The sequence below is a fragment of the Myotis yumanensis genome, unplaced genomic scaffold, assembly GCF_028538775.1.
Source record: "Myotis yumanensis isolate MYYU_CA2020_CCGP unplaced genomic scaffold, mMyoYum1.0.hap1 SCAF_11, whole genome shotgun sequence".
In the NCBI taxonomy this organism is placed as follows: Eukaryota; Metazoa; Chordata; class Mammalia; order Chiroptera; family Vespertilionidae; genus Myotis; species Myotis yumanensis.
In genome coordinates, this window is record NW_027223762.1 from 29294526 (window position 1) to 29317669 (window position 23144).

A 23144-nucleotide genomic window follows, 5' to 3' on the forward strand; every position below is an offset into this window, starting at 1 on the left:
AGAGAGATATGGTCTGACATACTATAAAAGAAACCCTGCGATAATACTAAGACTAAACTGTGGTAGGACGGGGAAGAAGCACGGGCTGAACAGATTTGTTAGGATGCCAGTGCAGCAATCCAGGCAAGAGATGATGTGACCAAGGTATTAATGGTTATGGCAATGGTTAGAAATGGTGTGACTGTCTGTATACATTCATATATATACATACACAACATACACACATACGTGCGCATGCGCGCACACACACACACAGATTTGCTAACTGGGAGAGGTATAAGAAAAAGGAAGGACTTAGGAATGGCCCATAGTTTCTGGCCTGAGCTGAAATGATGGAGTATTTCTATCATACAGATGAAGAATCTGAACTACTCAGAGATTTAAAAACCTGTCCAAGGTCACACCAATAAAATGGAGGAGTCAGGAAAACCCAGGTCCATGTGAACACAACTCTTAACCACTATGCTACGCTGTTTTGTTTATCTAAGGATCGTTAGTATCTGTTATCATGGTCAATATGAAAGCATATTTTCCTAACATGAACTAATAAAAAATACTAAGAATTAAATCATATATTTGCCAAATTAAAATATTTGTTAGTGATATGCTATAATTAATTACAAAACTTTAAGTGACCTTTAGTCAGCAAATGGTTTAATACTGAGTGGCATGATGAATTGTAGCTGAAGAGCTTTACTGCCCTCCAAGATAATAAGCTTCTTGAAATCTCATTATCTATGACACCAAACTTCCAACAAAGAAAAATAAAGACAAGCAAATTTGTTATTTGTACTAACACTTTAAACAAAGCAAAGTGAAAAACACATACATACGCATATTAAATTTCTATGTTCTTCTCTAACTTGAATGAGAAGACCAAGATTCTTGGACTAGTTTCTGGATCTAAATTAAAGACAGTAAAGCAAAACCTTTCTAATCATTTCAGACTCTTCCATTCTTTTTGTGTATGCCCGAGCACCTTCATAACTGTAGTGAATCTATAAAAGGTACATTTTAGGAATCTCTGTCAGTTTACTAATGTTAGATGAAGTTCAAGGAAGTAGAAATTATATAAGACACTTTTTACAGGGGACAAGAGAATTATCCTATACTAGAGGCCTGGTGCACAAAATTCGTGCACTTGGGGGTCCCTCAGCCTGCGCCCTCTCGCAGTCTGGGAGCCCTCGGGGGATGTCCGACTGCCACAGAGGTGGAAGAGGCTCCTGCCACCACCGTTGCACTCACCAGCTGTGAGCCCGGCTTCTGGCTGAGCTCGCTGCCCCTTAGCGCTGCCTGATGTGGGGGAGATCACAGTTTATCAAATTCATGCCTTAATGAGTGTCAGAATTTTCCACTAAGGCTCGTTTACTGAGCCCTTCACTCAGTAGCGTGCTAGCAAATGTGTAACTGCCTCAGGGAGGGGAAAAACGCCTGGTTATATCACTGGTTTGTAGCACTGGCTGATTTCTGTGGTGTAAAAACTCCCACATTGCTGGTCTTCAGTTACAAGCATGAAGTCAACTAATACAGACTTGCAGTAGCACATGATTGCTCTCTGTCCTATGACTCTGTTTTATTTATTTTTTTTATAATACTTTTACCTTTTGCTATTATCTGTTTAGGTATCTATTGACTGTCTTCCTAACAGGAATATAAGCACCATAAAGGCAAGGACCTTGTCCATCCTGTTCTCTGTGTCCTCAGCAAATACAAAGTCAAAGTAATTGGAACGATTCCCAAACTTAAGGAAACTGTAAAATATAAAAAAGAAAGAATAATTCAAGCAAAATACTAACACCATCAATATCACTAACACTGCTCCTTTTGTTTGGGAAAAAAAAGAAAAACGATGACCAGAACTACCAAATGCTTAAAGATATTGTGCTCAGACAATAAAAAATGGGTCCGGCACAGACACTACCAAATAAAGGACAACATTTACAACCCATAGCAGGCAATCTTATCATCCTTAACAATGCACAGGCAGTTATTTTATGGTTATAGAAAGGGAAACAAATAAGCCATATATTACCATTGGTTTATGTCTTATTAATCCAGCTTGCAGGCCTCCCTTCCCATGCCTTGAATTTACCTTACCTGCGTTAATTAACATCCGTAAACATTCTATAGAGTTGTGATAAGCTGCTTCATGAATTGGCATCCATCCCCTATTATCAGCAACATCAACGCTCCGTCCCTTTTTGAGCAGTTTTCTTAAGACTTGAACATTGCCTTCCCTTGCAGCAAGTCCAACCGAAGAGCATGTGTCAGAGTAAGCCTCTGAAAAATCCATTCTTTTGACCAGTCTACAAAACAAGGCAGGAAGAAAATACTAGTGTCAATAAAACACTGAACTCCTAGAGATTAGCAGATCGAAGTGGACCTGTCTAACATCCCTCACATGAGGGCTGAGGAAGAGTCTGAGATGGAGAAAGAGACCTGTCAAGCCAGAGCCTCTGCTAGTCTAACCCAGGAAGTCTCTCTGATGAATTGAGATTCCTTGGAATATTTTTATTAAAGACAGCAAGGGAATTTTAAGTGTTCTATCATTCCTTCTCTGGAAATGTTGCCTGAGCAGCTCCTTCCTGCAGGCTTCTGCACCTACTCATATCCCCATTAAAATGTACTCACTAGAACTCTGTTGATGAGAGAGAGAGAGCTAAACACCTCCAGTTAATCCCAAATGCATACAGAGATGGCCATTTAGTGACCAGTAATGCTCAGCCTCAAGAATCCTATATAATAAAAGGCTAATATGCAAATTGTCTCCTAAGGAGTTTGACCGGGAAACTGGGAGTTTGATTGCTCACTATGACATGCACTGACCACCAGGGGCATCGCGGAACATGGTGGGCGACCTGCACTGAGGTGGGGGCGGCGTGGTGTTGAGGGAGCGAGGGAAGGAGGAGGTGGGGAGGCAGGGAAGCAGAGAACCTGATCGGCCCTGATCGCCAGCCAGGCCTAGGGACACTACCTGTGCATGAATTTCATGCACTGAACCTCTAGTTAATTTATAATCCTCTATAGCTAAAAGCTAAACCCAAAAGGGTTAAAAAAGAAGTAAAGGACATTGAAAAGAACAAAGTAGGTAAATCTACTTTTCCTGCCACAGGCGGTCCTTTGCAGAAGGGGCTAGAACACTCAGGTTCTCTTTCTTTGATAAAACAGTGCCACTAACTGAATATATTAAGATGCATTAAAAGCATCAAAAAAAGATGAGTTCACCTTTCCTACACAAGCCCAGAAATTTCTTCACAGCATTATTTCCCTTTTCTTCATCATCTCCCTTCAAAGTTCATTTCAAGTCAATGCCCAATATAGTTCTCAATATATAACTCTCACAAAGACAATTTCTTGATAGTCACCCTATGAGGTGGGTTGGGCTAAGATTCAGAATTCTCAGGGGACTATCTCCTAAGGGATAGTCCCTCTCAGTAACATTCTGATCCCATTTTACCTCTTAGTTTTGCTAATGATATTGGGGGATAATTCAGGAAATACCAACAACATGTCTAGTCTGATACAGGTGAAAAACTTTCTAGAACCACATTATAAATAATTTATCCAGAAAAGAAAGATTTGTGGAAAGAGGTTAAAAGAAACCACACAATATTTCTAATATTAAATCTAAACTTACACATGGTCACATTTAAATATAAAGCTGTAACTGCACAAGTTCATTCTACAATGAGCCAAATAGCTAAGGTTAGCTATGGATGAATTTGATCAGGTCAACTGGCCCATTACTAGGAAAGTGAAGATATTTATTCCAGAATATTTAATTACTCAGTTAACAGTTATTTACTGAGCACCAACTAGATGATTAACAATGTGGAGGATATAAAGATGATACAGACACAGATTCTACCTCAAATTATGTACAGTTACATAGTAATGATAAATACATGTGATTCTAAATAAAAAGCAGAAAGTGCCATAAGAGAAGTACAGATAAAGAGCCATAGTAGTCAAAGAAGAAAGAACTACTCCAACTTGGTGAGGGATATAAGCTGGGCCCGAAAAGAAAGATGGGGAGGATTTGACAACAGGCAGAAGCAAAGACATAACAAAGCTTACAGAAATAAACAGTTGAGGTTGAGTAAAGGACAGTAAATAAGAGAAACAATTATTTCACTTTGTTAAGGAGGAGTAGGTAAACAAAGAACAGTAGAAAAAATGAAGTTATAGAAGTAACTGAAGCCAAAACTGTGGAGACTTTTGAGTATTAAGCTATACTTTTTTAAACTATGTTAATTTCTAGCCAAGGCCATTACATCCAAGTTACACACACACACACACACACACACACACACACACACATTTTAAGGCAATTGATAAGTATATTCATCTAATGCAAGAAAAACATTTTGATGTAGGTCTCTCGTAGCAATATGTTTATGGATTCATCTCCTAGGGCAAAGGAAACTAAGGAGACAAATAGGACTACATCAAAATAAAAAGTTTCTGCACATCAAAAGAAACCATCAAGAAAACAAAAAGAGAGCCCACTATATGGGAGAATATATTTGGCGATGATACATCTGATAAAGGGTTAATATCTAAAATATATAAGGAACTCATACAAATTAACAGAAGGAAGACGCCCTAACCGGTTTGGCTCAGTGGATAGAGTGTTGATCCTCGGACTGAAGGGTCCTGGATTCAATTCCAGTCAAGGGTATGTACCTCCATTGCAGGCTCGATCCCTGGTACTGGTCAGGGTGTGTGCAAGAGGCAACCAATCACTCTTTCTCTTTCTCTCTCTCTCTCTTTCTCTCTCTCTCTCTCTCTCTCTCTCTCTCTCTCTTCCTCTCTTTCTCTCTCTCCTTCTCTTCCCCTCCCTTCCACTCTCTCTAAAACTCAATGAAAAAATATCCTTGGGTGAGGATTTTAAAAAAAATTGGGCAAAGGACCTAAATAGACACTTCTCCAAAGTGGACATACAGATGACCAAGAGACATATGAAAAAATGCTCAGTCACTGATCATCAGAGAGATGCAAATTAAAATACAATGAGGTATCACCTCACACCTGTCAGAATGGCTACCATCAACAAATCAACAAATGACAAGGGCTGACAAGAATGTAGAAAAAAGGGAACCCTAGTAAACTGCTGCTGGGAATGCAGACTGGTGTAGCCATTATGGAAAACAATATGGAGTTTCCTCAAAAAATTAAATATGGACCTGCCAATTGACCCAATGATCCCACTTCTAGGAAACCCAAAATACCAATGAGAAAGAATGTATGCACCCCTATGTTCATAGCAGCACAATTTACAATAGCTAAAATATGGAAACAGTCCAAGTGCCCATCAGTAGATGAGTGGATAAAAAAGCTGTGGTACATTCATACCATGGAATATTATGCAGCAGTAAAAAAGAAGAATCTCTTACCCTTTGAGACAGCATGGAGGGACCTGAAGAGTATTATGCTAAGTGAAATAAGTCAGTCAGAGAAAGACATGTATCACATGATCTCACTCATATGTGGAATCTAAAAACAAAATAAACTGATGAACAGAGTGGATCCAGAGACATGGAAGCATGAAACAGAGTGCGGAATCACGGAGGGAAGATGGGGGAAGGTGGGGGGTGGGAAGTAATCAACCAAGGACCTTGTATGCATACAGTATGACCCATGAACGCAGACAAGGGGGTTAGGTACGGGCCTGGGGTGGGGGGCAGGCTAGTCTGGAGGGAGTCAATGGGGGGAAAAGAGGACATATGTAATACTTTCCACGATAAAGAATTATTTTTTTTTAAATTTCATTGTGGGAAAACCACATACAAACACAAACAAGAACACTACTCCAGCCAAGCCAGTGTAGCTCAGTGGTTGAATGTCGACCCATGAACCAGGAGGTCACAGTTCCATTACAGTCAGGGCACATGCCCAGGTTGCAGGCTCAATCCCCATTAGGGGGTGTGTAGGGGGCAGCTGATCAATGATTATCTTTCATCACTGATGTTTCTATCTCTCTCCCTCTCCCTTCCTCTCTCTGAAATCAATAAAAACATATATATTTTTTTAATCTCAGAGAAAAGGTGGGGGTGGGAGAGGTGGGGAGAAATTATCCAGGGAACTTATATGCATATATGCATAGCCCATGGACACAAATAATAATGTGGTGAGGGCCTGGGAAGGGTGGGTAGGAGGTGAGGGGGTCAATGGGAAAAAAGGGGGGAGGGACATCTATAATACTTTCAACAGTAAAGATAATTTTTTAAAAAAAGAACACTGCTTCAAAGACATTAAAAACAGAATTTGAGTAAAAAAGGTATGCATCTTTTTCCAAATTTTACTGACTTTTCTCATATTTAGGACAATGTTAATGGATCCAGATTATAGGCAATAATTTGAAAAACTATCTTTGAGATTCTTATGGGAAGGAGAGTCAAAAGTAATGTACTATATAATAGCAGGATCATTCCCTTCAACCCTTATACCAATTAGTTAACATGAATAAACTGTTTATGGTCTCCTTTTATACAAATCTGCTTATGTTCTAGGCCAAAAGAGAATGCAAAAAAAATCACATGTGATGTATAAACTCTGGATCCTGCTTGTTGGAAAAAATAGCTACAAAAGCAATTTGAGATAATTAAGGAAATTTGAACATGGAATAGATATTCGATGATTTGATGATTATTATTGTTAATGTTCTTAGATGTAATAATGCATGAAGTTGTTATTAGGAAAATGTCTTTATTTTTATAAGTATTTAACAGTGAAAAATCATAATACATACTAGTATAACTTACCCTAAATGTTTCAGATTAAAAAGTATATACAGAGCCCTGACCGGTTTGGCTCAGTGGATAGAGCATCGGCCTGCGGACTGAAAGGTCCCAGGTTCGATTCCGGTCAAGGGCATGTACCTTGGTTGCGGGGACATCCCCAGTGGGAGGTGTGCAGGAGGCGGCTGATCGATGTTTCTCTCTCATTGATGTTTCTAACTCTCTATCCCTCTCCCTTCCTCTCTGTAAAAAAATCAATAAAATATATTTTTTAAATAAATAAATAAAATAAAAAGTATATACAGAGAAAAAAGAAATAAAACATCTGTAGCAAATGTTAATTATTGGATTCACACAGAGGAAATATGAATGGTTATTGTACTCCTTTTTTCCCCCTCCAACTTTTCTGTATGTTTGAAATTTTTTAAAAATGTTGGAGGGTGGAGGGGAACTAACCATCCCAGGCAATGTGAAACTACAACTTGGAGAAAATATAAAAAGACTTGGTTATTCTTAAACTCAGCTTTTCTTTGCAGCAGTTTCCTACTGATTTCTTAAAGAGCAGAAGTAACTCTTTGAACCTGAGTGCTTAGCATTTTTAATAAAGGTAAAGACTATGAAATAGAAATCCTCAAGAAAGAACAATCATTTGGTAAGGCTTTTGTTTTCACATACAGAAACACAGCTGTGATAGTCCAAGTGAGCTTCCTATACAGTATTTTCAAACACTAGCTCTCACCAGCAGATCGTAACACTTTTTAGGATCCTTGACCTGTTGGAAAAACTCATGAAAGATATAAAGTTTCTCTTCAGAAAAATACCCGTAGACCCCAAATTTTGTATAGTTTCAGGAGGTCCCACAGATAGTTTCCAAAGTCTGTACCTGAGCTGAGAACCTTTGCCTACTCTTTTCTGAGCTGATCAGAAAACTAAAGACGAATAAGGTCGTTTTTGCATAAAATTTAAATATATAAGCAAATTTCATTGCATTAATAATAGCTCTTTCACAAGCATATAAATTCTGTGATAAATTTCCTGCTTCTATTTGAAAGGTAATTTTTAAAAGTGTAAAGCCGAATATGGATTACATTCCCAGTTTGCACTCTTCTGGCTGCTGTTAAATGAGCAGAAATCCCGTTTTCAAAGTGGAACAAAATGTCTTTCTACGTGCCAACTGCCATACACATAATATCTTTCTGAGTATCTAAACCACACCGGCCAAGACTCCTGCCCTTTCCATTCTCCTTAACGAGCCGTGTTCGAAAAAAGTACACAGTTCCAACCTCAGAGGCACACATCCCAGAAAGGATTGTGGGTATTGTAGTCTTCTGCACACGCGCACCAGAGGAAGGTCAAGGTGAATACCAGAGGCTGCAGGAGAATCTTGTTTAGCATACAGAAGGTCCACGCTTCTTGCTTACCCAAAGCAAGGAAATAAAATAACATTGACCGAAATAGAGCCAGAAAACGCACCTCGAACTTCAAGTCCCAGTATGCTTTGCGCCACCAACCAGGGATTGCGGCTATCAGCGCCTGCGCCCAGCGCAGCCGGTAACGCGTCCGGCAAGCCGCAATCCAAACCCGTTCTGCCTCCACAGACGCTGCCGAGGTGCTGGCGAAAAATGTGGGTTTTTGGTTACGGGTCCCTGATCTGGAAGGTGGACTTCCCCTATCAGGACAAGCTGGTCGGACGCATCACAGGCTACAGCCGGCGTTTCTGGCAAGGCAGCACAGACCACCGCGGAGTCCCGGGCAAGGTAAGCCCCCAGCCGTCCCCCAAACTTACTGTCCCCGGAGCGCTGCTCCCCACCTGCTGGCCCACCACCGCGGGACCCACACCCCAACGCTTCCCAGGGCCAAGCTTGTGGGTTAGGGATTATGCTGTCCTATCTGTGCTTCTTCCTGTGCCACCTGCCTCCAACCTCTCCCAAACCTAGGGTACTCCCTCCGAAGCCGCTTGAGGCTGGTGGTTAGTTTTGTGAGCAGGCGAGAAATTGGGGTTAATTCCAAGCACACAGGCTCGCACAAGGCTGACGTGCTGGCAGGGGGCCCCTATCTTGGCAACCTCTGCCCCAAAAAAAGGCGGGAAGATCAATCTTTGAGTCACCACGGAGTTGAAATACTAAAATCAACTTGGAAATTCAGCTTTCTGGCCATTAAATTTGTTGGCATTTCTGCATTTTGGCAGACTTTCATTGGTTTGAATTTTAACGTATATGTTATTTCTGGGGTTTCTTTGTATCTATCCAAAGATTTATTTTATGACACCTAAGGTCATAGAAGAACTCGTTTCCAAAATTATTTTGGGTTATTAAGGAACTTACTCTGATCACTTTGATTAGATGTTAAATGAGTTCCCCGTTAGTTATTTGAGTAACACAGTATCCATTAATATATCATTATTTTAATGTTTCTGGATGGTTCATCTCTGAAGTATAAATGTGAAATGTAAGTTCTTTGATCTATTTTTCAGTCAGTCACGCACTCATCTCATATTTGTACAGAAAAATAGTAGCAGCTCACTGCTTATGGAAATCAGCCTTGTGCTGGCTGAAAACAACTAATCCGTAAGGAACACTGAATTTGAGTAACTAAGTGTGGATAACTTGAACACTTGTTTTAATTGACCTAACTTTTGGAAGAGCACAAAAATTTTTATTGCTTATATTTTCTTTAAAATACTCTGAAAACTGTAGTAGCTTGATTACCGCTTTTCTTCTTTTTCTTTATTTTTATTGTTGATACTATTACAGATGTCCCCATTTCCTCCCCTTTGCCGCCATCATCACACTGTTGTCTGTGTCTGTGGGTTATGCATATATGTTCTTTGGCTAATCCCTTCACCTTCTTGCATCCTGTTCCCCTTCTCCTCTCCCTTCTCCCCTCTGACAACTGTCAGTCTGTTCCATGTATCCATGCCTGTTTCTATTTTGTCCCTCAGTTTATTTTGTTCATTAAATTCCACATATAAGTGAGATCGTATGGCATTTGTCTTTCTCTAACTGGCTTATTTCACATAACATAATCTGATAAATACATAATAAAATACTCTGAAAGTTACATGAGTTTGATTACAGTTGTTGTTTTTTTAAGAAATAAATATTGGCCCAAAAGCATGTTATCTAAAATGTTAGAAATTAGATGCAGAAAGAAATTGGGGTTAATTCCAAAGAAATACCTACAGTCCTGGAAAGAGGGGCTGAGTAGGGCCCATAGTAGCTTGCACCTGCTAGGAAAGAGACATAGGATTAAAATCACAAAAAGAGCCTGAGTTAGAAGTCATTCTACCTCAACTAGAGTTGGTTAATTAAGAATTTGACTTTAAGGTAGGTGACTTGAAAACAGGGGAGTGACTTAGAGCAAATGCATATTTATAGGCCAACAGAAACTTCATGGCCAAAGTATCACCAAGAATGTTATAAAACAATATTTAATACTTTAAAGAACTAAGTTAAATAAAATACCTTTAGAATAGTCAGATCTGAACACTTAAAATTGCCATTCTGAAGAGAAAAGCCTTAGCCTAGGCCAGTGATGGCGAACCTTTTGAGCTCGGCGTGTCAGCATTTTGAAAAACCCTAACTTAACTCTGGTGCCGTGTCACATATAGAAATTTTTTGATATTTGCAACCATAGTAACACAAAGATTTATATTTTTGATATTTATTTTATATATTTAAATGCCATTTAACAAAGAAAAATCAACCAAAAAAATGAGTTTGCATGTCACCTCTGACACGCGTGTCATAGGTTCGCCATCACTGGCCTAGGCTCTAATTTTAAGAACCAAATATTAAATATTTACAAGTAAGCTCAGCAGGTCTTGCTCAGTAGTTGAGCGTGACATAAATCAGGAGGTCACAGTTTGATTCCCAGTCAGGGCACATGCCCAAGTTGAGGACTCAATCCACAGTGGGGGGCGTGCAGGAGACAGCCAATCAATGATTCTTCTCATCATTGATGTTTCTCTCTCCTTTCTCTGAAATTAATTTAAAATATTTAATAAATAAATATTTGCGAATAAGGTTTAATAGCATATTTTACTACTCTAGTCTCGACCAAATGTTTGTTTGTTACATAACAACTGAGATATGTACACTGTGAGAATAGTCTGGTGAGAAATTGTCAAGTTAATACAACATGGTTCTTTAAAAGAAGACAGCCATAAAAGCCAGTATTTCTCTTTTTATTTAAATTTACTAAAAGATAAGGCAGGAAAGTTAGGAGGGAATAATTGCAATCGTCTTTAAAACTGTAATAGTTTTACACCTACTTCTATTTAAATAACCTATCCTAGAAAACTAACGAAGAATCTAAGTACTAAGCATTTTTTTAAAATATATTTTTATTGATTTCAGAGCAGAAGGGAGAGGGAGAGATAGAAACATCAATGATGAGAGAGAATCATTGATTGGCTGCCTCCTCCACGCCCCCTACTGGGGATGGAACCCACAACCCAGGCATATGTGCTTGACCAGAATCGAACCCCGGACCCTTCAGTCCATAGGCTGATGCTCTATCCACTGAGCCAGTACCATCTAGGGCAGTACTAAGCATTTTCTAAGTATGCTGTTCTGTTAAAAAAAAAAAAAAAAAACTGGAAAAACATTATTATTCACTTCACATTTTTCATAACGGTGGATCACCAACCTTATATAAATATTAACTGTCTGACATGATACAAAAACCTACAGAAGTACCCATCAAATCAAAATAACATAATTGCTATATAGGACTATGATTTTTACAGCAACATGTGCTCCTAGTAGGTCAGTCATCATTCCGTATGAAATGTAATATTTTTAAACAAATGTTAGACTTATTTCTACACTAGTGGCCCGGTGCATGGATTCATGCACATTGAAAGGAAACTAATTAGAAGAAATATTTTAATATCAGGCTCCCTCCTCTCTGGTTCCGGGGTGCGTCACCCGAGAACCACAGCTACCAAGTCACCGTAGCTCGGCAGCTCCTGCGTTGAGCGCCTGCCCCCTGGTAGTCAGTGTATCATATGTACCAGATGATCAGAGGGTCACTTAGCCTTTTATATAGAGAGAGAGATTCTGCAAAGGGCTATTTACTTTATGAAATTGTGCTTTTTGGCTTCACTTAATTTTTTTACTAAGTTTAATCAAGCATTTCATCTATACTAATAATCTCATCTATACTAATAATACTAGTAATATGCAATTTGTTTGGGACACCATCACAGTAACAACTGATCGACAGGCTGCATGCGCAGCAGGCATGGGTGGGTGGGGACTTGCAGAGTCGGGGATGGGGGTGGGGCCTCTCCCCTGGCTCCGGCCTACCTCTTTGGGGCAATCCATCGAGGAGCCCCGGATGGGTGGGCCAAGCCTACCTCTTTGGGGCGATGGATCGTGGGGCTCCTGCACTGTGACAGGGCACAGGCCAGGCTGGGGGGAACCCCCCACACACACCCCGAGTGCACGAATTTCGTGCACCAGACCACTAGTTTATATATAAAAAACTGGCCATTTCTCAATCAAATGAAAGATTTATTTAAATGTGAAAATTTTTTCACATCAGAGAAAATTTTCATTTCAAAAAAAAGGAAACATTTTAACACAAGATAATTGTGAACATTTACTAAATCCCTAACTTTTCTAGAGCAGCCTTAATTACGGGTGTGTTTTTTAATATCTCCATTTTAAGTCAACATAACATGTAACTAATATATGCAAGTTGAAGGGAATGGCTTATAAAGGCCAAAATAGTATGGATAAAGCAGATTCTCTTAATTCACTTTAAAAGTTATCATAAAACATAAGAGCTTTTTTAAAAAGTGTCTTGTATGAGCAAATGAAGTTTAAATATCCCATGTCAACAATAATTTGTTAATGCTTGGTTAGTTGATAAACTTTAATTTAGAGAAAAAAATGTTTGTTTTACTTATTTGTGTTTTGTTTTGTTTTTTACTTTTTTTAAAAAACAGCCTGGAAGAGTTGTGACTCTTATTGAAGATCCTGGGGTATAGTATAATTTTTTCTTTTTTTTGTATAGTCTTTAGTTACATAAGTTGTTGAGATGTTTCTCAATTTTAAATTAAATTGTACTGACAATCGTTACAATTTCAACTGCACTAGATCTAGAATTCCTCTCTATTCATCTGTTGAAAAAAGTTGGATGCAGAATGCAAGGTACACAACAAAAGAAAAACAAATGGCATGTGGTCTCATTTATTTTTCTTAATGAGTGTGTTGATTGAGAATTTTGTGGTCCTCTTTTACATGAATGGAGCCAGCCCAACTACCATTAAGAATGAAATGGAAACCTAAAAGCTCTCCTCACATTTACTAGGAGTCTAATACAGGGTGTCCCCCCAAAAAATGTATACATACTGTAACAGCTGATAGCTCACTTTTGAAAATGAAATATATTTTAATAAACATTGCCTTTATAATTATTCAAAATGTGTATATACATTTTTGGGGTACACCCTATATTTTCAACAAAAACCCAGGCAGGAATTATTGCTTTCTTTATTGTCTAAATTTATCAATAGCACAACAGGTTTTTTAACAGGTTTGAAGCACTAGAAAACTTTTATTTACTCAATAGTCCTGTTTCTTAAATATTTTCAGTCACTTTATTGAGGTATAGGTTAAGTTTAATACTGTGAAATTAAAGATTTACCTGTGGAAAGGACTTTGACATACAAAAATCAGCAGCTAGCAACAGCAGATGACTAATGGTAAAATTATGAAATGCTTTCATAATTTACATTAGGAATGGCATCTATAATAAGGCTTTAAACTAGTAACTATAAATCTTAATTAAAGTTAATAAATGGTACTTTGTTTCTAGAGAATGTTAATTCATTCAAGAGGATGCTTAGCAACCTAAAGTTTAATAAAGTTAATAAAGGTGCTCAAAAAGATAGAAAATCTGTATCACAAAATATAAATATAACATATCACAGATACTTTACTTATAGTAAAAAAAGTATTAGCAGCTAAAATATATTATTTTTACTGACACTTTGTTCATGGGCTCTCTTGACAAAAGAGGTTGTTATGTAGTATTCTCAATGGAGTAATTTACAAAGGATACTTGAAAGTTTAGGCAGTGAAGAGATGAACAAATAAACTGCTCAGCCCTTAAGTAGTTGATTACTACAGAGCTTTTAAAACCTTTTGAAAAAAAAATAGAAACACCCAATATGTAAAAAGTAAGTGATGCTCAGCTCCTAGCACCACCCCCCACCCCCAGCACCCCAATACTCATATCCAGATAGCCTCTGTGGTAGGCTTCAGGGTGGCTTTAATACCCAATGAAGCAGTTTGAAAACTACTGCCCTACCATCAGTGAAATGCTTATGAATTTAAAGCTTCAGAACCTCAGTTTTAATGACCAAATGAAGACCTGAACTTTTTTCATTTCTGTCTCATTAGATAAAAAACATATTTTCAAAAATTTAAACAAAGATAAATATCCCGGTGGGCAAGGAAATAATGTTTTCAAACTGAAGAATTTAAAATGATTTCCTTTATTGTTTAGTATGTACCTCTTCGATGTACCAAGTAAACTGCATTGATTTCTAAGAATAAACAAGAAATTTTCTTACATCACAATGTACTTTCACCTGTTTTACCATGTAAATACTAAACAATATATTCTTTTCACTTTTCAATAGGGTTGTGTATGGGGTGTTGCTTACAGACTGCCAGCAGGAAAAGAAGAAGAAGTAAAAGCGTACCTTGACTTCAGAGAGAAAGGAGGCTACAGGACCACAACAGTCATTTTTTATCCAAAAGATCCCACTACAAAACCATTCAATGTGTTGCTATATATTGGAACACATGATAATCCTAATTACCTTGGTCCTGCCCCTCTGGAAGATATTGCTGAACAAATCTTTAATGCAGCTGGTCCAAGTGGAAGAAATACAGAATATCTTTTTGAACTTGCAAATTCTATTAGGAATCTTGTGCCAGAAGATGCAGATGAGCATCTTTTCTCTTTGGAAAAATTAGTAAAAGAACGTTTAGAAGGAAAACAGAACCTCGACTGCTTATAAAGACCTAATCATTGACTTTTCCAGAGAAGCAGAACTTTTAGTCTTCAAGAATAGTTGCACTGCACAATGACAATATGATTTGGAAACATATTTACTTGAAGATCTTATTTATTTTTAATGTTGTAGTCAAGATATCATCAAAATTTATAGTTAATTCCAAGTGTCCTGAAACACATATATATTCAAAGTATATGGTATAGTTAAAGAAAAAATTCAATTGTATATTGAACACTTGATCATGAGAAGTTCTTTAGAAAAATACAAGAAATTTCACAGCTTGCTTTTTAATCAGAGTAAAAATAATTTGTTCTTTCATATGACAATACTATTTTGAAGTTGTAGAGAATTAAATCAGAAATCCAATAAATATAATAAGGTATACCTTCAATATATTCCTATGCAATAATTCTGTTACCATGGTTTAAAATATACAAGCTGAAAATATGTGTAATTAGAAATATATAGTAACTAGAGGCCTGGTGCACAAAATTCATGCACTGGGGGGGAGGGGGTCCCCTCAGCCAGTCTGCGCCCTCTTGCAGTCCAGGAGCCCTTGGGGGATGTCCAACTACCGGCTTAGGCCTGCTTGGACATCCCTCTTGCAGTCCGGGAGCCCTCGCTCCTTACCGCCCACCTGCTCACTGCTCCTTATCACTCGGCTCGCTGCTCCTTAGCACTGCCGCAGAAGCAGGAAAGGCTCCAGCCACCGCCACTGCACTCGCCAGCCATGAGCCCGGCTTCTGGCTGAGCAGCGCTCCCCCTGTAGGAGCGTACTGACCACCAGGGGCAGCTCCTGTGTTGAGCGTCTGCCTCCTGGTGGTCAGTGCACATCATAACAACCAGTCGTTCTTGTCATTCCGCCATAACAGTTGCTTAGGTTTTTATTATATAGACTAGAGGCCCGGTGCACAAAAATATGTGCACTGGAGGAGGGGGAGAGGGGTCCCCCAGCCCGGCCTGTGCCCTCTCGCAGTCTGGGACCCCTCGGGAGATAACGACCTACTGGCTTAGGCCTGCTCCCGGGTGGCAGAGGGCAGGCCCAATCCCTAGGTGCAGCCCCTGCTCAGGCTCAGAGCAGGGCCGATTGGGGAGTTGGGGCACCGCCCCCTGTCATGCACAGAGCAGGGTGGATCGGGAGGTTGCGATGCCACCCTCAGTCACGCTCAGGGTAGGGCCAATTGGGGGGTTGGGGCACCGCCCCGTCACACTCAAGGCAGGGTCGATGGGGAGGTTGCGGCGCCACCCCCTGTCATGCACAGAGCAGGGCCAATCAGGGGGTTGGGGCGCTGTCCCCTGTCACTCACAGAGCAGGGCCCATCAGGGGTGTTGGGGCTCCATACCCTGTCACACACAGAGCAGGGCCGATCAGGGGGTTGAGGAGCTCCCCGCTGTCACTCACAGAGTAGGGCCAATAGGGGAGTTGGGGCACCGCCCCCTGTCACACACAGAGCAGGGTGGATCAGGGGGTTGGGGCGCTGCACCCTGTCACACTCAGGGCAGGGCGAATGGGGAGGTTATGGCTCTACCCTGTCACACACAGAGCAAGGCCTGTGGAGGGGGGTTGGGGCGCCACCCTCTATCACCCACAGAGCAGGGCCGATCAGGGGGTTGGGGCACCGCCACTGTCACACTTGGGGCAGGGCTGATGGAGAGGTTATGGCTCTACCCTGTCACACACAGAGCAGGGCCCATGGGGAGGGGGGGTTGGGGCGCCACACCGTGTCACACACAGAGCAGGGCCGATCAGGGGGTTGGTGCGCTGCACCCTGTCAAACACAGAGCCACAGGGCGATCAGGGGGTTTGGGCGCTGCCCCCGTCACACTGATCCCGGTGCCGGGAGGCATATTACCCTTTTACTATATAGAATAGAGGCCTGGTGCATGGGTAGGGGCTGGCTGGTTTGCCCTGAAGGGTGTTCTGGATCAGGGTTGGGGTCCCCACTGGGGTGCCTGGTCAGTCTGGGTGAGGGACTGAGGGCTGTTTTCAGGAAGCGAGTGACTGAAGCTTCCAACCGCTTCTTGTTTTCTTTTTTTTTTATTCTGGGCCAGCTTTAGCTCTGAGGCCTCGCCGCTGAAAACATCGATACAATGTTGCTAAAGCCCGGCTGATTGAAAGCCGGTTTCTGGTGTTTTGTTTAGCTTCTTATTTGCAACATAGTACATAGTTGCTTAGAGTTGCAGCTGAGAGGCCGGCAAGTGAGGCAGGGAACGTTGGAGTCAGCAGTCACTGAAGCAAGCAAGCCTCATGTTCGCTTCCAGCTGCCTGGCTGCCGGCCACCATCTTGGCTGACAGTTAATTTGCATATACTCACTGATTAGCCAATGAGAAGGGTAGCGGTCGTACGCTAATTACCATGTTTCTCTTTTATTAGTATAGAAATGTAGATAAGATTTCAGCTTTGATTAGAAATTTCCTTGTTCAGTTATTAAATAATACCCCTTCCAAATTTAAGGCCCCCAAAATTAGCATGTTTAATATAAAAATTTCCTATGCATCTCCTTTTTTGAATAAATGCATTTTACTACATGGAAAAAAAACTCATTCAGCTAAAAAAGCACAAATTACATAATATAAATCCACTAACAATGTATTCTGTCATTCACTTTGTATTAATCTTAAAGTAAAATGTTTAAAAGATGGGTATTCTAATATTATAAATTAACAAACATATTAAGTGAAAGTTTGGTGTTTTGATTTTTTTTTTTTAATATATTTTATTGATTTCAGAGAGGAAGGGAGAGGGAAAGAGAGATAGAAACACCAATGATGAGAAAGAACCATTGCCCTGGCCGGCTTGGTTCAGTGGATAGAGCATCGGCCTGTGGACTGAAGGGTCCCAGGGTCAATTCCGGCCAAGGGCACATGCCTGGGTTGCGGGCTCGATCCCCAGTAGGGGGTGTGCAGGAGGCAGCCAATCAATGATTCTCTCTCATCATTGGTGTTTCTATCTCCCTCTCCCTTCCTCTCTGAAATCAATAAAGAAATTTAAAAAAAAAGAGAAAGAACCATTGGTCAACTGCCTCCTGCACGCCACCCACTGGGGGTCGAGCCCACAAGCCAGGCATGTGCCCTTGGCCGGAATTGACCCTGGGACCTTTCAGTCCACAGGCCGATGCTCTATCCACTGAGCCAAACCAGCTAGGGCGAAAGTTTGGTGTTTTTAAGGTCTTTTAGAATGATAAATTTTTTTAATTAAAAAAAAATGGCATTGAGTGGATTTTTTAAAATACATGTTTCTACTTCTACTCCAGGCCAATCATTTGCTATACAGATTTTTTCCTCTTCTGTCTTGTCACCTAAACAAGACTTCTGCTGAATTAGTGTTGATGGTGCCACTAAGTAGGAAATGTATAATAATAATATACATTATTAATTCATGTAGAATTAGCCTTGATTCAAACTCATCAGATTATTTCTTTCTCAAAAGGATATAGTCGAGGAGAATCGAAGATGGCGGCATAGGTAAACACAGGAGATTGCCGCCGTAAACAACCACTTCAAAAATACAACTAAAAGTCGGAACGGACATCAACCAGAACCACAGGAAGGCTGGCTGAGGAGAGACTCAACTAGAAGCAAAAACAACAGCATTCCGACGCTCAGAGGAGGCGTAGTGTGGAAAATTTAAAGGTACGGTGGTGCGGTGGTGAGGTGGTGCGCGCGCAAAGCGGGCTGGCGGCTGAGGGCGCGGTTGTCGTTTTCAATCAGGAGTGAGTCTCAGACTCTGGGCTACAGATCCGGGCGAGTCTCTAGGGACCCAGACTCAAACGGGAGAAGCGGGACTGTCTGGCTACGGCCCCTCCGAGGTTTGCAGCGGTTACTGGGACAGAGAGGCAGAGCCCCTGGGGACGGACTGAGAGCGGCCATAGCGGCTCCCTCCCCCCGCCCTGTTGATCCCGCCCGCCCAAGCCCTGCGCACAGCCATTTGCCGATCCCCTCAGGCAAAGGCTGGATTAGCGCCTCCCCAGAAGACAGACGTTTTCCGCACAGCTGATTCCTACAGCCAGTCGGCCTGGTGGTCAAATCCCTCTAGTGTTAACTACAACAATTAAGGCTTGGCTAGAACAAGACTGCGCACAGAGACCACAAGGGGGTGCACCAAGAAAGCATAAAAGATGCGGAGACAAAAAAACATGACAGAAATGGAGGATATGGAGCTAAGAATCGCAATTTTGAGGGCTTGCCATAAATTTGTGCAGAGCCTCACGAAAACTAATGAGACCCTCGATGCTACGATAAAGAAATTAGAAAGTAAGCATACACGGACTGAAATAAAGAATATTATACCCAATAGCAGACCAGAGGAGCTCAAGAATCAAACCAAAGATTCGACAAAAAACACCCAATTGGAAAAGCAAAATGAAAAAAGAATCCGAAAGTGTGAAGATAGTGTAAGGAGCCTCTGGGACAGCTTTAAGCGGTCTAATATCAGAATTATTGGAGTGCCAGAAGATGAGAGACAGCAAGATATTGAAAACCTATTTCAAGAAATAATGGCAGAAAACTTCCCCCACCTGGAGAAAGAAATGGACTTACAGGTTCAAGAAGCGCAGACAACCCCAAACAAAAGGAATCCAAAGAGGACCACACCAAGACACATCATCATTAAAATGCCAAGAGCAAAAGACAAAGAGAAAATCTTAAAAGCAGCAAGAGAAAGAGGCTCAATTACCTACAAGGGAATACCCATACGACTGTCAGTTGATTTCTCAACAGAAACGTTGCAGGCCAGAAGGGAATGGCAAGAAATATTCAAAGTGCTGAACACCAAGAACCTACAACCAAGATTACTTTATCCAGCAAAGCTATCATTCAGAATTGAAGGTCAGATAAAGAGCTTCACAGATAAGGAAAAGCTAAAGGAGTTCACCACCGCCAAACCAGTATTATATGAAATGCTGAAAGGTATCCTTTAAGAAGAGGAAGAAGAAGAAAAAGGTAAAGATACAAATTATGAACAACAAATATGCATCTATCAACAAATGAATCTAAGAATCAAGTGAATAAATAACCTGATGTACAGAATGAACTGGTGATTATAATAGAATCAGGGACATAGAAAGGGAATGGACTGACTATTCTTGGGGGGAAAAGGGGTGTGGGAGATGGGGGAAGTGACTGGACAAAAATCATGCACCTATGGATGAACACAGTGGGTGGGGAGTGAGGGTGGAGGGTGGGGTTGGAGCTGGAAGGAGGGGAGTTATGGGGGGAAAAAAGAGGAACAAATGTAATAATCTGAACAATAAAGATTTAAAAAAATAAACAAACAAACAAACAAAAAAAAAAGGATATAGTCTCTCTAAAAATCTTTCAATATTAAAAGAATTTCAGTATCACATTAAATCTGATATGAAACAATAAAAATTCTTTTAACCCAGTCATGACTAATAGTACAGAATAAAAATAAAGCTGTCCTGTGTGATGATTTGGGAAGGGGGGGAGGAAAGTGAAGGTGCAAGAGGGTTTAGAGGGTAATAAATGGTGATGGAAAAAAATAAAAGAAATAAGCTTTCTGGAGGAGACATATAAATAAATATGAAAATAAAAATAAATAAATAAAGCTGCCCTACATAGTAGGAATGGTAATTCTTTTCATGTTTTTCTATTAACACTTTTCTTGGTAATTTACTCAGCTCTATAGCTTTTTAAATATTTTCCAACACTTTCAGTATTAGTGTTCCAGAAGGCATTTCATTTGTCCTGTACAAGAAAAGTACTGACATTCACTAATGAATATTGTGTAAGGATATACCAGGCAATTACATGTGAAAGCATTTTCTCAAGAACACCTCTAAACGTGTTCCCAAAGTAACCTGCATACAGTTACACATCTAATAAGTAGCAGAAATCCAGGTTTCTTTGACTCAAGCACAAGATCTTTCTACAATATATTTTAAAAACCATCTCAACTTAACCATCTTAACTACCCTGCATTTTTTTCTTTAAGAGGTAAACAAGATTAATGTTTTGTATAATGAAATAGTACATAACTTATGACATAAAGATGCTAGAGTTAATTTTGATAGATATATAGAGAGATTCCAACAAATACAATGGGCCTATCCAAGATTCACATGCTGTAGCTCACAATCACATAGGTGAGTTCAAAGATCTAGCCTTTTATTTTACAAGGTTAGGTCCAAAGGAGTTTGTGACTCCCCAGAGATTCTTCTATCACTTAATACATAACAGAATATTAAGGGGGAGAATTACTTTGTGATCCTCATTTAAATGCCTTTCTAGCTTTCAGTTAGGAATTAGACAAACCTTGGCTAGTGTGGCTCGGTTGGGTGTTGTCCTGTGCACCAAAAGGTTGCTGGTTCAATTCCCGGTCAGGGCATGTGGCTGGGTTGCAAACTAATACCAAATAGGGCGTGTACAGGAGCAGGCGATGGATGTTCCACTCTCACATAGATGTTTCTCTCTCCCTCACCCTTCCTCACTCTCTAAAAATCAATAAAACTTTTTTTAAAAGAAGTTAGACAAGAAAATATGTGAACATACATGTGGCATGCCATCAACACTAAGAGGGAGGCCCTGTTCCAGAAGGCCCAGGAACAGGAATATTCCTTTTCACTGAGATGGAGAGAAACCGAACTAAAGTGGGGAAGTTAAACAGTACTGACTTAGAGAGAAGCTAGGGTTTGGAGCCTCCAAATCAGCAAGAATCATAACAAAGGTACCAATTACCTAGAGCTTACTTTTGTTAGCAAAACTAAGTCTCTCTCTACTGGCCTTGGAACTCACTTTTAAAACATTTTCTCTCATTGTGATCTATTCACACACAAATATCAGGCTCTCATTTCTCGGAATACAAAGAGTTAGGTGATATGTATTAGGGATTCAAGTGTGAGTATAAACCCTCCATTGAGAAGACACCTGTAATATAAATCTCTAATTGAGTGGATTTTTTAAAATAAGTGTTTCTACTCCTACTCCAGGCCAATCTTAAATTTCCTTTTCCCACTCCCAAACAACACATTCACTGTTCAATCTACTAAGAACTATAAATAAGTACCATTTTATAAATACCACCTCCACACGTAAAAGGTTTATCAGCCCGGCCAGTGTGGCTCAGTGGTTGAGTGTCAACCCATACACAAGAGGTCACTGGTTTGATTCTCGGTCAGTGCACATGTCCAGGTTGTGGGCTCGATCCCCCATAGGGGGCATGCAAGAGGCAGGCGATCGATGTTCCTCTAATGGATGTTTCTATCTCTCCCTCTCCCTTTTTCTCTAAAATCAATATCAATAAAAACATTTATTTTAAAGTTTATCATTTAGGGAAACAAAGATTGTTGTACTGTCAACTTTGAATACTTTAAAGCATGAATGTGATCCATTTCTTTAAGACTGATTTTAAAAGTTTGACCACTGGGAGAAACCAAGATGGCGGCATAGGTAAACACCAGAAATTGCTGCCTCGCACAACCACTTCAAAAATACAACTAAAAGACAAAACGGAAATCATCCAGAACCACAGGAAGGCTGGCTGAGTGGAAATTCTACAACTAGAAGGAAAGAGAAAAGCACTGAGACTCAGAGGAGGTGCGGAAGTAAAGTGCAGAGGTACGGAGGCGCACGCCAAAAGGGCTGGCAGCTGAGGACGCGGCGCACGTGGAAAGGGCTGGCGGCTGAGGACGGCGCACGTGGAAAGGGCTGGCAGCTGAGGACACGGTTGTCTTTTTGAATCAGGAGGGAGTCTCAAGCTCCTGACTGCTCTGAACTCCAGTTCCGGGTGAGTCTCTGGGGACCCAGACTCATAGGGGAATAAACTGGACTGTCTGGCATCGGGCAGAACTCAAGGGCGGCTTTCTCTCAGAGGTGCTTGCAGCGATTACCAGGAGACTGAGACGGGGGCCTCTTAGGGTAGGACTGGGGAGCAGCCATAGCTGCTTGCTCTGCCCTGTTGATCCCCTGAGACCCCACCCCACCCAAGCTGTGCACAAAGGCTTTTGCATATGAAAGGCCTGGCCCTTTGCAACCTGAAAATTACCTAACAAACTGCAGCTGAATCAGAGAGACCCAGAACTTCCAAAAGAAGGTCCAAGGCCCCACAGCAGCTTGCATTGCTTCACAGCTGGGCCTCATCTGGGCACCTCCAAACCCCAAACAAAGAAGAGGAATCTCTCCACAGCTCCTGCTGGGTAGCCTCAGGCAGAGGTTAAATTAGAACCTCCTTAGAGATCCAAGAGCCAGTGTACCCAGTAGTCAGAGTGGGACCATCCAGATTACAAATCCTCAGATCCATAAGGGACACACTCAGGGGGCAGACTCAGTGAGCACCAAAGCCCCACTGAAGCAAGTCTTGCCCCATAAGGGTGTCTTCAGCACAGAAGTTCTCCCACTGCAGACTCAG

At 40.8% G+C, this 23144-nt stretch overlaps 2 protein-coding genes across 3 annotated transcripts in view; one reads left to right on the forward strand and one right to left on the reverse strand.

The window, feature by feature from the left end:
* ASB3 (ankyrin repeat and SOCS box containing 3) overlaps window positions 1-23144 on the reverse strand; it is a 77974-nt gene that overhangs the window by 51133 nt on the left and 3697 nt on the right. For both annotated transcript variants that reach the window (XM_070429211.1, XM_070429210.1), the window contains exon 2: window positions 2098-2306. In XM_070429211.1, the coding sequence (XP_070285312.1) occupies window positions 2098-2293 (196 nt within the window). In that variant the 5' untranslated portion in view covers window positions 2294-2306. The remainder of the gene's footprint in view (window positions 1-2097; window positions 2307-23144) is intronic.
* On the forward strand, window positions 8304-15060 carry CHAC2 (ChaC glutathione specific gamma-glutamylcyclotransferase 2). Its single transcript, XM_070428432.1, has 3 exons — window positions 8304-8497; window positions 12697-12732; window positions 14398-15060. Exons 1-3 carry the CDS (start codon window positions 8363-8365, stop codon window positions 14779-14781), a joined length of 555 nt encoding a protein of 184 aa, XP_070284533.1. The 5' UTR covers window positions 8304-8362; the 3' UTR covers window positions 14782-15060.